Genomic DNA, 13,660 nt, shown 5'->3' with positions numbered 1-13,660 from the left:
CTGGTCTCAAACTCCTGACCTCAAGTGATCTGCCCTCCTCAGCCTCCCAAAATGCTGGTATTACAAGCATTAGCTACCACACCTGGCCGGGATCTCACCATTTTGCCTATGCTGGTCTCAAAATTCCAAGATGAAGGAATCCTCCCACCTTGGCCTCCCAAAGTGCTAGGATTAGAGGGATGAGGCACTGCACAGGGTCTATTTTTTGTACTTTAAAGGAAGAAAGGAAAAATAGTTTTTCAGAGGTCTATCATTTGAATACATTCAATCTTCTGAAGTAGGATTTCCCCCCATTAGATAAAGCCTCTTGATTTGCAGGGTTCCAGAATTTGTGTTGTTCATATGTGTGTATTTGTTTTTTGGGGGCATTAATGCTTTATTTATTTTTTAGAGACAGGATCTCACTCTGTCACCCAGGCTACAGTGCAGTGGCACGATCATAGCTCACTGTAACCTTGAACTCCAGGACTCAATAGTTCTTTATTCTCTCTTTTTGAGACAGGGTCTCACTGTGTCACCCAGGCTGGAGTATAGTGGCTCAATCTCAGCTCACTGCAACCTCCACCTCCTAGGTTTAAGCTGTTCTCCTGCCTCAGCCTCCTGAGTAATTGGGATTACAGGCATGTACCACCATGCCCAGCTAATTTTTGTGTATTTTGTAGAGATGGGGTATCACTATGTTGCTCAGGCTGCTCTTGAACTCTTGGACTCAAGTGATCTGCCCATCTCGGCCTCTCAAAGTGCTGGGATTACAGGCATGAACCAACATGGGTGGCCTGCTTTATTCTTCAAAGGAAATTAAACCACAGAAATAGAATGACAGATATGTAACTTGTTGAATGGGTTTACAGTTTGATTATTTGGAAAAGCAGATATTTGAGTGCCAACTTTCAACATGTAGTTTAATACTTCAGTGGTGCATAATAGGTTTTCCCTCTGTTTTACAGATTAGCTTAATAAATTGAAAGAAACTTGTGAATCAATCACATGATTTAATGCTAAATTCTCTTTAGGAATAAATTAGGCTAGTTTTGTTTATGTTCAAGAATCATAATCTATAGTCCTGCAACATTTATATTCTCCCTTTCCTCATTACATACTATTGCCTTTTCTCTCTCTTCCTTATCTCTACTTTTTATTCCTTTTTAACTTGCTAGTAAAGAGAAGACAAGTATCAGAATCTCTGGGCCTGAATTTGTGGATTTTTAACAAACTCTTCAGGTGATTCAGATGTAAACCAATGTTGAGAGCCACTGATACCTGGGAAGGAATACTACTAGAAAGACCCTGAAGAAAGAAAAATCACAGAAAATGACGATTTAGGAGATGAAGGAGAAAACTAAGTCAAACTTTTCAAACCTGACTTTTCTACAAAGATTATTAATTTTAAAAATTTGAAAGGGAGGGCAAGACATGGTGACTCATGTCTGTAATCCCAGCACTTTGGGAGGGAAAGGCAGGAGGATTGCTTGAGCCCAGGGGTTCAAGATCAGCCTGGGCAACATAAAGAGGCTCCTNAAAAAAAAAAAAAAAAAAAATTAGCCAGGTGTGGTGGTGCAGTAAACAACCAGCTGGGAAGTTGAGGTGAGAGGATGGCTTGAGCCCAGGAGTTTGAGGCTACAGTGAGCCATGTTCACACCACTGCACTCCAGCCTAAAGACAAATTAAGACTCTTTCTAAGAAAAAAAGAATAAAACAATGCCAAAAATAAAGATATACAACACAAATACTGGGGCCCTGGAAATCAAGTGGTCTTTATCTAATAGGGGAAAAAAAATTCTACTTCAGAAGACTGAATGTATTCAAATGATAGGCCTCTTAAAAATGATTTTTCCTTTTTTTTTTTTTAAGTACAAAACACAGGCCAGGTACAGTGGCTCATTTCTGTAATCCTAGCACATTGGGAGGCTGAGGCAGGAGGATTGCTTGAGCCCAGGAGTTGCAGACGAGTCTGGGAAAGTGGCAAGACCTTGTCTGTACAAAAAGTAAAAAAAAGTAACATTGCTTGGTGGTGTGCACCTATAGTTCCAGCTACTCGGGAGGCTGAAGTGGGAGGATTGCTTGAGTCTGGAAGTTTGAGGCTAGGGTGAACCAAGATCACATCACTGCACTGCAGCCTGGGCAACAGAATGCGACCCTGTCAGTCAGTCAATTGATTGAGCGATAGATAGATGACAGATTGCAAAGAGTGTTACTTTTTAAATATTTTGTAATTGTTATATGTTCCACACCCATTTATTTTTTGGTAGAGAGCTTATTTTTATGCCTGTTATTAATGCTCCAAAATGGTTTGAAAGACTGAATGGAAAACTTTTAGGAAGTAGCTTACATGTTGGAAAAATCTGGGTAGGGCAAATAAAGCAAAAAGTAAGATGGCCAAATCATGTATAAAAGGCTTTTAATGTTGAATATTTGATTTAACATTTGATTTAATGTTAGAGTTTGGGCACTTTGTCTTTTATGACTATTACACTGAGAAAACAAAGGTTTATTTGATTCTTCTTTCAGTATTATATGTCTCATATTGTTGATTCTGAACTTGTTTTTACCAAAACTAAACTTCTGTTGTGTTAAAAACGGCTGATAGGTGAAGAGTAGTACATTTTATGATCTTTGGTTTACTATGTCTGGTGATGTAATGTAAAATTAGTAAATGTGCTCTTCCTCTTTTATGCAGGACCAGTAGCTGTAGGACAATTTCACCGGTCATTTCGGCGAGATAGTTTGTCTCCTTACTCCTACGTAACTTCATCCCACGACCACAGTACTTTTCCTATGAAAAGTTTAGATCGGACCCCAATTCCTCATAGAATATGGCAGAACTCCCTTGGAATGCACCCTGGACAAGTGGAGCCATCGCCCACATTTTCAGATAAAGGGGTTCCATTTCCTGTACTCCAGAGGTTTCCAGCTGAGGTTACCTATACGCTGCAGCCCAGCGCCACATCTGTACATGTTCAACAAGGTCCTCAAACAATGGTCAGCTCCTCCCAAAAATATAGTAACTACACACCCTCAGCACAGTACTCGCAAGCCTACTATCCAACAGGTATGAGAAATTCTGGTTTACTATCTTCTATCTAAGGTTGTTTGTAATGCACATATATATTTTTAAATGCATTTTAATCTCTGTGTGCTTTGAAACAAACAGTAGGAATGTACCCATAAGAAATGGCAAAGATTTCTTAGCAAGAGATATTTTTAAACAATATATAAAATTTCATTGTATTTTTAAGGATTGTAAAAATTTTGTTGGTGTGTAAGGGTGTGTATTTTTAGTGAAACTTGTATACTCAAAATGTGTCCTAGTTATTAAATTAAGACTTAGTACCCCAAGGCCAGATGTGGTGGCCCAAGCCTGTAATCCCAGCACTTTGGGAGATCGAGGTGGTGGATCACTTCAGGTCAGGATTCAAGACCAGCCTAGCCAACATGGTGAAACCCCATCCCTGCTAAAAATACAAAAATTAGCCAGGCATAGTGGTAGGCGCCTGTAATCCCAGCTACTCAGGAGGCTGAGGCAAGAGAATTGCTTGAACCTGGGAGGCAGAGGTTGCAGTAAGCTGACATTGCGCCACTGCACTCCAGCCTAGATGACAGAGTGAGATTTTGTCTCAAAAAAACAAAACAAAACAAAAAAAACCCTTAGTACCCCAGAACCTTATTTTAACTCTATCCTTGGTGCAGTAGTTTTTTTTTTTAAAGTTTTTGTTTAACTGTCTTTAGTATGTTATGGTTTAATATTATAGGTGAGATTATCTCAATTGAAATAATTTTACTATCTTAGTAATGATGTTTAACAAAAAATCATAGTCTCTGAACATTAAATTTTTTAGTAAAAACCAGGTGAACACTGGAATCTTCACAGTGTTATTCCCAGCCAGCTAAGAATTGGGGAGTAGCAGAGGAGGAGGAACCTGACAGTGACAACTGACTTGGAATCAAAGGCCTTGAGGACACGCTGGTAGATCCCAAACCACTAATTGGAAATGCTTATGATAACGATCATCTGTTTTGCTTTCTGGGAAAATTAAAAAAAAAAAAAGTGTGTGTGTTTGAGATGGAGTTTTGCTCTTGTTGCCCAGGCTGGAGTGCAATGGCTCGATCTCTGCTCACTGCAACCTCTGCCTCCCAGGTTGAAGCGATTCTCCTGCCTCAGCCTCCTGAGTAGCTGGGATTATAGGCACCCTCCACCACATCTGGCCAATTTTTGTGTTTTTAATAGAGATGGGGTTTCACCATGTTGGCCAGGCTTGTCTCGAGCTCTGACCTAGGGTGATCCACCTGCCTCGGCCTCCCAAAGTGCTGGGATTAGGGGAGTGAACCACTGCACCTGGCTTGTGTGTGCGTGCGTGTGTCTTTTTTTAAACAGAAAATTTTTTGCAATATATTCTTATCATTTCACGCAAATGTATTTTCAATTTTGCAAAACGCCATAGCCATGGCATGTATCTCATCATGTGGTATGCTTTTTACACAATGATGAAGTGAGGTAACAGAAATAAGACAAGGGTCAAAGCTTTCAGAAAAGATCAGAAAGAGAAGAAAGGGGGCATTCCTTTTCCCTGTGAATTAATAATCTAGGAGCTTTAATTTTTTCAATTATGTAAATCTGGAAGCAATTTCTGGAGGTCTTTTGTTAGACCATTTCTCCCAGGCAGTACTAAGTGGAAAGCTAAGTTTTTGTTTGTTTTTTTAATTAAAAAAAAATATATTATTAGAGTAGAAGAAAGGTAAATTAGAAAAAGGGATGGAGTAATTTGTTGCCATTTAAAAGTTATAAATTTGGGCCAGGTGCGGTGGCTCACGCCTGTAATCCAAGCGCTTTGGGAGGCCGAGGCGGGCAGATCACGAGGTCAGGAGTTCGAGACCAGTCTGGCCAACATAGTGAAACCCCGTCGCTACAAAAAAAAAAAACCCAAAAATTAGCCGGTTATGGTCGCGCGCGCCTGCAGTCCCAGCTACTCTGAAGACTGAGGCAGGAGAATCGCTGGAACCCGGGAGGCGAAGGTTGCAGTGAGCCGAGATCGCGCCACTGTATTCCAGCCTGGGTGACAGAGCGAGACTCTGTCTCAAAAAAAATTTTTTTTTAAATTATAAATCTGGGCCAGTGGGGGAGCTGAGCCGCCAGCCACGCCGCCGCCGCCTCCGCCTCCCCTCCTTGAGCAGGAGCCGGGACCGGGGCCCCGTCCGCCGGCCCAGCGCGTACCTCATCGTAATCAGGTACATGCCCGCAGCCCCAGCCCGTACCTCATCGTCAGGTACCCGCGGGCAGCCCCAGCCCGCACGTCGTCATCGTCAGGTACCTGCCCGCAGCCCCAGCCCGTACCTCGTCGTCAGGTACCTGCCTGCGCGGCCCCAGCCCCTACCTCGTCATTGTGAGGTACCCATGGGCAGCCCCAGCCCGTCCCGTCCCTCGTCATCATGAGGTGACCGCCCGCAGCCTCAGCCTGCGTCAGGTACCCGGGGGCAGCCCCCGCCCGTACCTCGTCCCTCGTCATCGTGAGGTAACCGCCCGCAGCCCCTGCCCGTACCTTGTCGTCAGGTGCCCGTGGGCAGCGCCAGCCCGTACCTCATCCTCCGGTACCCACAGGCAGCCCCGGTCCGTACCTCGTCATCGGGTACCCGCCCGCAGCCGCAGCCCGCACCTCCTCGTCACGTACCCGCCCGGAGCCCCAGCTCGTACCCCCTTGTCAGGCCGGAAGGAGGCGGCCGGACCGAGGAAGCGCCCGCGCATTTGGCGGGAGAAGGAAACCGCCTTCCCTTCCCCGCCATGTCGGCGCCCGCGGCCAAAGCCATTAACTCCCACCACTACAGGTCCGACGAGATCTCAGAAAAAAACAGCAAGAAACATGGAACACACTGATGAAGTCCAAAATGAAATAGACTTAATGAACAAGCCCAGCGAGATTTTGAAAGTAGAACAGAAATATAACAAACTCTGCCAACCATTTTTTTCAGAAGAGGTCAGAATTGATCGCCAGAATCCCACATTTTTGGGTAACATTTGTCAACGGTCCACATGTGTCTGTACTGCTTGGGGAGGAGGACGAAGAGGCACTACATTATTTGACCAGAGTTGAAGTGACAGAATTTGAAGAGATTAAATCAGGTTACAGAATAGATTTTTATTTTGATGAAAATCCTTACTTTGAAAATAAAGTTCTCCCCAAAGAATTTAATCTGAATGAGAGTGGTGTTCCATCTTCAGAGTCCACTGAAATCAAATGAAAACCTGGAAAGGATTTGACGAAGCCTTCAAGTCAAACGCAGAATAAAGCCAGCAGGAAGTAGCAGCTTGAGGAACCAGGGAGCTTCTTTACCTGGTTTACCGACCATTTTGATGCAGGTGCTGATGAGTTAGGAGAGGTCATCAAAGATAATGTTTGGCCAAACCCATTACAGCACTACTTGGTTTCTGATATGGATGACGAAGAAGGAGAAGAAGAAGATGATGATGAAGAGCAGGAAGGATTAAAAGATATTGATGAAGAAGGGGATGAGGAGGGTGAGGATGATGATGATAAAGGGGAGGAAGGAGAAGGGGATGAAGCAGAAGATGACTAATAGAACACTAATGGATTCCAACCTCCTTTTTAAAAAATTTTCTCTAGTCCCTGGGAGCAAGTACAGTCTTTTTTTTTTTTTTTTTTCTCTCTTATGCTCATTCACCCTGTTCTTGAAGTCACTTTTCTCTACACCGTGGTTCTCAACTTATTTGAGGGGAAACACCTTGAGCAAAATACAATGGGGAAAGAGTCTCTACCCCTTTCAGTTCAAAATTCATTTTTATCCTTTCCTGTCTGAACAAAAACTGCGTGGAATCAATACCACTGAGCCCTGTGGGGGAAAAAAGAAAAACCTGCTCCCTTGTCTCTGCTGGAAGCTGGAAGTCTCTGTGTAGCAGTGCCCAGAATTCTAGCTTTTTACCTCCTTTCTCTGTCTATTGAACTCAGAGAGTATACCATGTCTCTATGTGAATATGCACAGTTAGCATTTACCAACATGTATCTGTCGACTTTCTCTTGTTAAAAAGAAGAAATGAAATTTTAAAAAATGGAATTATAGAAGGTCAGCAAAGGGGCGGCGATTGAGATGTTTGGGTGGGTTAAGTGGGCATTTTGACAACTTGGTTTTTCCTTTGGAATGCTTGTGATATTTGACAGACATCCTTGCAGTTTAAGATGACACTTTTTAAAATAAATTCTCTCCTATAATAACTTGAGCCCTGCTGTTCGATGGGAGAATCAGCAGAACCTGTAGGATCTTATTTGGAATTGACATTCTCTATTGTAATTTTTTTCCTGTTTATTTTTAAATTTTCTTTTTGTTTCACTGGAAAGGAAAGGTGATGCTCAGTTTTAAAGGTTAAAAGTGGACAAGTTGCTTTGTTACAATAATACTAAATGTGTACACACAAGTAACAAAATTATAAATCTGGTGACTGTTCTAGTTGTAACAGTGCTATTTTCCAGCTGTTAATCTCCAACTGTATACTTTTATCATTGGCTCATTGTACCTAAATATAGCAGTGAAAAGGATTACTTTATTTTCCCAAAATGTTTACTTTTAATGATATTAAATAATCTAGATTGAGTTTTATAGATTTTCAGAGCTGTTACTCCTTTGGTGAATGGCATTGAAAAGAAAAGGAGGGAATTAAAAAAAAAAGAAAGAAAAGGAGGGAATTATATGAAGGATGATTTTGCACTTTTAATCATTTTGCCTATTAGAAATTTAAAAAAATTTTTTACCATGTTACTTAGAAAATGGTTAAGGCCTAGTTTTTTCCTCCAGATTTTCCCAGCAACTTCTTTGAAGAACCAAAATATCTGTACAATCTTTAAAAACAAGATGGCTGGGTATGGTGGCTCATACCTGTAATCCCAGCAAATTGGGAGGCTGAGGTGGACGACTGCTTGAGCCCAGGAGTTTGAGGCTGTAGTGAGCCATGATTGTGCCACTGCATTCCAGCCTGGAAAATGTATTCCAAGTTCTAAGCAATCCTCATGGAAACTACTAGTTCTAAATTTTATGAGAAGTACTCATATATTATTCACTAAAAACACTACAGATGTTATAGTTAATATTCATTATAGAAATAATATTTGTTAAATTATAATTTTGGACATGTTTTAAAAATATTTTAGTTTGATATAAATTATAAATTGGGAGTTGTCTCCAAGTGTTTAAGGTAAGAATTAGGAAGGAGGCATTGAAAAATAGAAAAATTTGCTAGGTGTGGTGGTGCGCCTGTAGTCCAGCTACTTGGGAGGCTGAAGTCGGAAGATTGCTTGAGCTCAGAAGGTTGAGGCTGCAGCGAGCTGTGATTATGCCGTTGCACTCTAGCCTGGCCAACAGAGCAAGATCTTGTCTCAAAAAAAAAAAAAAAATTAGTTGTGTTGTAAACATAAACTTGGATCTGGTCTTCAAATAGTATAACCAGTAAATTTTGAATTTTGTAATATTTCATAAATTATTTCTCTAGTAAAATCAAACACTGAAACTAAAAATTTGCCATCAGACTAACTCATAAAATAACTCATTGGAATCATTTTTTTTTCTTTCTCAAGTTAGAACAGACTGGAGTCATTTTTTATATTTGTCGTTCCTCACTTGAAGTGTCAGTTTTCCATTCTTATCACGTCTTCAAAGGCAAAATGTTGTAGATCCAGCATTAGTTGACTCTTTATTCTTGCCTTATCTAGAATTCAATTTTTCCTCTGATGTTATATTTAGTCTACAATTATAATTTAATTTTCCTCTTTTTATGAAAAACTTCATTTTAAACCTTTTAGTTTTACTTATTCTCCACTATATATTTGAACATATATTAAGAATATTCATCTTGGCTGGGTGTGGTGGCTCACGCCTGTAATCCCAACACCTTGGGAAGCCAAGGCAGGCAGATGACAAAGTCAGGTGTTCAAGACCAGCCTGGCCGATATGTGAATCCCCATCTCTACTAAAAATACAAAAATTAGCTGGGTGTGGTGGCGGTCGCCTGTAGTCCCAACTACTAGGGAGGCTGAGGCAGGAGAATTGCTTGAACCTGAGGGGCAGAAGTTGCAGTGAGCCAAGATCACAGCACTGTATTCCAGCCTGGGCGACAGAGCAATGCTCTGTCTTAAAAAAAAAAAAAAAAAAGAATATTCATCTATATATATAGAATCCTGTATTGAGAATTGCTTTCCTTTAATGCTGAATTGACTCAAAATCAACTTTGCCTTTTTTTCAAAGTTTTAAACTCAAGGCAGTGATTAGTAAATTGTAGCTGCCCTTCATCTCTTATTTAACACATGCTTACATAGCAATCACTATGACCAGGCACTGTTCTGAGTACTCTTTAACTTATTCACTCATTTAATCCTCACAATACCCTTATAAAGTAGTGTAATTATCCTCATTTTATAGATGAAGAAACTGAGGCACGGCTAGGAAGTCGTGGGCTTGGAAACAAACCCAATCTGACTCAAGATTCTGTTCTTTTGACTGCTGTGCTTGCCTGCCTGCCTGTCTGTCTGCCTCTTATGAAGAGGGTCTTTTGTTTTTTAGCTTCTCTTCCTCAGAGTTAGTTCTTCCCAGATAGGGTGGACAATAGCAACTGGTAGGGGAATCTACCTTTGTATGCTGCTGGTGGCATTGGGACTGTTCTGGGTTACTGACTCACCCTGAGAGAGAGAGAGAACATACTCCAATTGCTAGAGTGCAATCCCTCATTCTGGGGGCTCTGTGGAATGGGGCTGCCTCTAACTCATTTCTGTATCCCCCTATACCTGCAGAGTGCTTGCTATAATGGACCCTAAGTAAATAATTTATTAAATGGAATGAACTAGTTCTAGTCCCAGCTTTGCAGTTAATCATTGGATATGAACTTCAGTGGATTATATCATGTTATGTGGCCTCAATTTCCCTTTCTATAAAGTGGCCATAATAGTCTGGGTGAGGAGTTAAATGAACTAATGTATGTGAATAGGCTTTGTAAAACTTAAACACTATTTACATGTAAAGGATAAAACATTTTAAAAGCTGTCTTTTTTTTTTTTTTTTTTAAGACAGAGTCTCGCTCTGTCACCAGGCTGGAATGCAGTAGTGCCATCTCGCCTCACTGCAACCTCTGCCTCCTGGGTTCAAGCAATTCTCCTGCCTCAGCCTCCTGAGTAGCTGGGACTACAAGCACACACCACCATGCCTGGCTAATTTTTGTATTTTTAGTAGAGATGGAGTTTCACCTTGTTGGCCAGGATGGTCTCACTCTCTTGACCTTGTGATCAGCCCGCCTTGGCCTCCCAAAATACTAGGATTACAGGCGTGAGCCACTGCACCTGGCCTATTTTTATTTTTATTATTTTTTAAGAGACAAGGTCTCGCTTTCTCACCAGACTGGAGTGCAGTGGCATGATCATAGCTCACTGCAGGCTGAACTCCTGGGCTAAAGCTATCCTCTCACTTCAGCTTCCTAAGTAGCTAGGACTATAGGCACATACCATCACACCCAGCTAATTAATTTTTTTTTTTTTTTTTTTTTTGGTAGAGTTAGGATCTTGCTTTGTTGCCCAGGCTGGTCCCAAGATCTTGGTCTCAAGTGTACCCCTTGCTTAGCCTCCTGAGTTGCTGGGATTATAGGTGTGAGCTACTGTACCTGTCCAACAGCTGTCTTTTAAATGATCCTAGAAAGCTGGGCATGATGGCTCATGCCTGTACTTCCAGCACTTTGAGAGGCCGAGGAAGGTGGATCAATTGAGGTCAGGAGTTTGAGACCAGCCTGGCCAACATGGTGAAACCCCATCTCTACTAAAATACAAAAATAATTTAGCCAGGCATGGTGGCACATGCCTGTAGTCCTAGCTACTTGGGAGGCTGACATAGGAGAATCACTTGAAGCCAGGAAGCTGAGGTTGCAGTGAGCTGAGATTGAGCCACTGCACTCCAGCCTGGCCAGCAGATCAAGACTCTGTCTCAAAAAAAATAAGCCTAGGTAGTAACACTTTAAAGGCTAAATGAATTTATAAGAATATATGCTTTCCCCCAAGGTACACATGATATTTTTATTTTTTATTAGAAAACATACATCTGGCCAGGAGTGGTGGCTCATGCCTGTAAACCCAGCACTTTCAGAGGCTGAGAAGCAAGAGGATCACTTGAAGCCAGGAGTTTGAGACCAACCTGGGCCACAGAACAAGATCATGTCTCAAAAAAAAAAAAGAAAGGAAAAAGGAAAGAAAGAAAATTTAAGATTTTTCTGAATTGGCCCTTGGGCAAAAAGAGTTACTGATTATTGTTTTAAAGTACATTTGAATTCTACAGGTGTGATCTTTAGGCTTCTACTCCTCCATTAATGTACATGAATATAGAAGTATAAGAGCGTTTTGTGCTGTTACTCTTGTTCTCAAGCAGCCTGTATTGCTTCTCTGAAAATACTTGATTTTGTGCTTATGGAAAAGAGGCCCATAGCACTCGGAAGTGCTCTCTCTCTTCTTCCAGAAGAAACTAAGCAAAAATACCTTTAAAAATTTTTTTACCTTTTAAAAACATTTACCTTTTAAAAATTGTGAAAAAATATACATAACATGAAACTTAACTACTTTGACTATTTTTAAGTGTACTGTTTTGTGGCATTAAATACATTCACCATCATGACTGTGTATCTCCAGAACTTTTCATCTTCCCCAACCAAAACTCTGTACTCATTAACCACTAACTCCCCATTAGAGAACACCAACCCATCCCTGAGGTGGAGGGGTTGCCCCTAGCAACCACCATTCTATTTTCTGTCTCTGAATCAAACTATTCTGAATATCTCATATAAATGGAATAATATATTTAATATACAAATTTTCCATCTTAACCATTTTAAAATATACAATTCATTGACACTACTTACATTCACAATATTGTGCAACCCTTGCCATTCTTTTCAAAACTTTTCATCACTCAAATGAAACTTGGTACCCATTAAGCAATAGTTTCCCATTGTCCCCTTTCCTCCAGCCCCTGGTCATTTCTAATTTATTTTTTGTTTATATGAATTTTCCTAGTCTAGGAAACTTACATGAGGAATTGTACAATATTTGTCCTTTTGTGACTGACTTATTTCACTTAATGCCTTTTAAGATTTATCTATATTGTAGTATGTGTCGATTTTCTTCCTTTTAAAGGCTGGATAATCCATTGTATGTGTGTAACACATTTTGTTCATCCATTCATCTGTTGATGGATACTGAGTTGCTTCCATCTTGGGGCTATTGTAAATTTTGCTACAGTGGACATGGGTGTAGAGATATCTCTTCAAATGACTGTTTTCACTTTGGGATATATACTTAAAAGACCTTTTCTTTACCTCACCATAAATGAGGAGATACTGGGTCCTAGTTGCTATAGGAGTTTATCTTGAAGTTCAATATACTATTATGATGTTTTTTCTTTTGGGTATTTGTATTATTGGGTATTTTCTCACTGTTGATATTATACTATTCTGGAGTAGATTCAAATTCAAAATACTTTTTTTTTTTTTTGACAGAGTTTTTCTCTTGTTGCTAAGGCTGGAGTGCAATGGCACAATCTTGGCTCACCGCAGCCTCTGCCTCCTGAGTAGCTGGGACTACAGGCACGTGCTACCATCCCCAGCTAATTTTTGTATTGTTAGTAGAGACGGGATTTCACCCTGTTGGCCAGGATGGTCTCGATCTCTTGACCTCATGATCTGCCTGCCTCAGCCTCCCAAAGTGCTGAGGGGTCTGAGCCACTGCGGCCAGCCAAAATATTTTAGTTCTATAGGATTACTTCTATAGGATAAAGTATATTAATGTGTTTACCTCACCTACAGCTCAGGAGCAATAATTTTTAGTAACTCTGGCTTAAAATTTTTTATTATTTAGAATTTTTTAAAAAATGTCATCAACTCCTATATCTAAAATGGAATTCTTTTCATTATTTGCAGTTTTTCTTTCTACATGAAATTTAATGCCTCAACTGAACACTCCCTTCAGGAAGACACTGAAAGTTCTTTATGCAGATGAATGTGTCTTAGGACATAGTGATAAACTAAGTTTTATAAATGTCAGTGCTTTCATAATACACAGATTTTTCATATACTAGGCATATAGTCAGATTTCTATGCCTAGATTTTCATATTCAGTAAACTTACTAATACCTTACTTTGTTCTATTTTGTTGACTATACAAAATAGGACTGTACTGGTAAGGAAGAGCCATTGAGGAATCTTTTTGGATTATAATCTTTTCAAGCCCTCATTTTCTTCATACAGTTACCTTTTACTTTCCATTTGTTACTGGATACTTTAAAGAATATTTATTTACTTTTTTGCTGTTTCCTGAGATACCAACTCAGCTATCAAGCTATCAAAAATATATTAACATATTCTCTGTTATATATTGTAGTTTATTTCTCTGAGAAATTTAAAGTACATTTTTACACCTATTGAAAATATGTAACCAATGGAGTCAGAAACTTTGGAAAAATAAAACTAACACCTTTTATTGATTTATTTGTAATGAAACACTGCTTTTTGGTACCCTGATGGAATGGACCTGCAGCTCCCAAGGCTTTTCCTGCTGCTAAGTGGCTAGATTTTCCTTAGCTGCTATAACTCTAGAGGAAAAGGACCACCCCACCCCGGCTTTTTTTTTTTTTTTTTTTT

The 13,660-nt window shown here is 40.2% G+C and overlaps 1 protein-coding gene and 1 pseudogene across 1 annotated transcript in view; both read left to right on the top strand.

Moving 5' to 3' along the window:
- HSF5 (heat shock transcription factor 5) overlaps positions 1-13,660 on the top strand; it is a 62,727-nt gene that overhangs the window by 5,954 nt on the left and 43,113 nt on the right. Inside the window, exon 2 of the mRNA XM_017539753.2 lies at positions 2,678-3,049. Coding sequence (XP_017395242.1) covers positions 2,678-3,049 — 372 coding nt within the window. The remainder of the gene's footprint in view (positions 1-2,677; positions 3,050-13,660) is intronic.
- On the top strand, positions 5,695-6,642 carry LOC108312052 (annotated as a pseudogene).

This window comes from Cebus imitator, unplaced genomic scaffold (assembly GCF_001604975.1).
Source record: "Cebus imitator isolate Cc_AM_T3 unplaced genomic scaffold, Cebus_imitator-1.0 Scaffold121, whole genome shotgun sequence".
In the NCBI taxonomy this organism is placed as follows: Eukaryota; Metazoa; Chordata; class Mammalia; order Primates; family Cebidae; genus Cebus; species Cebus imitator.
Note: the sequence above shows the minus strand (reverse complement) of the source record. Positions and strands in the feature narration are given on the sequence as shown.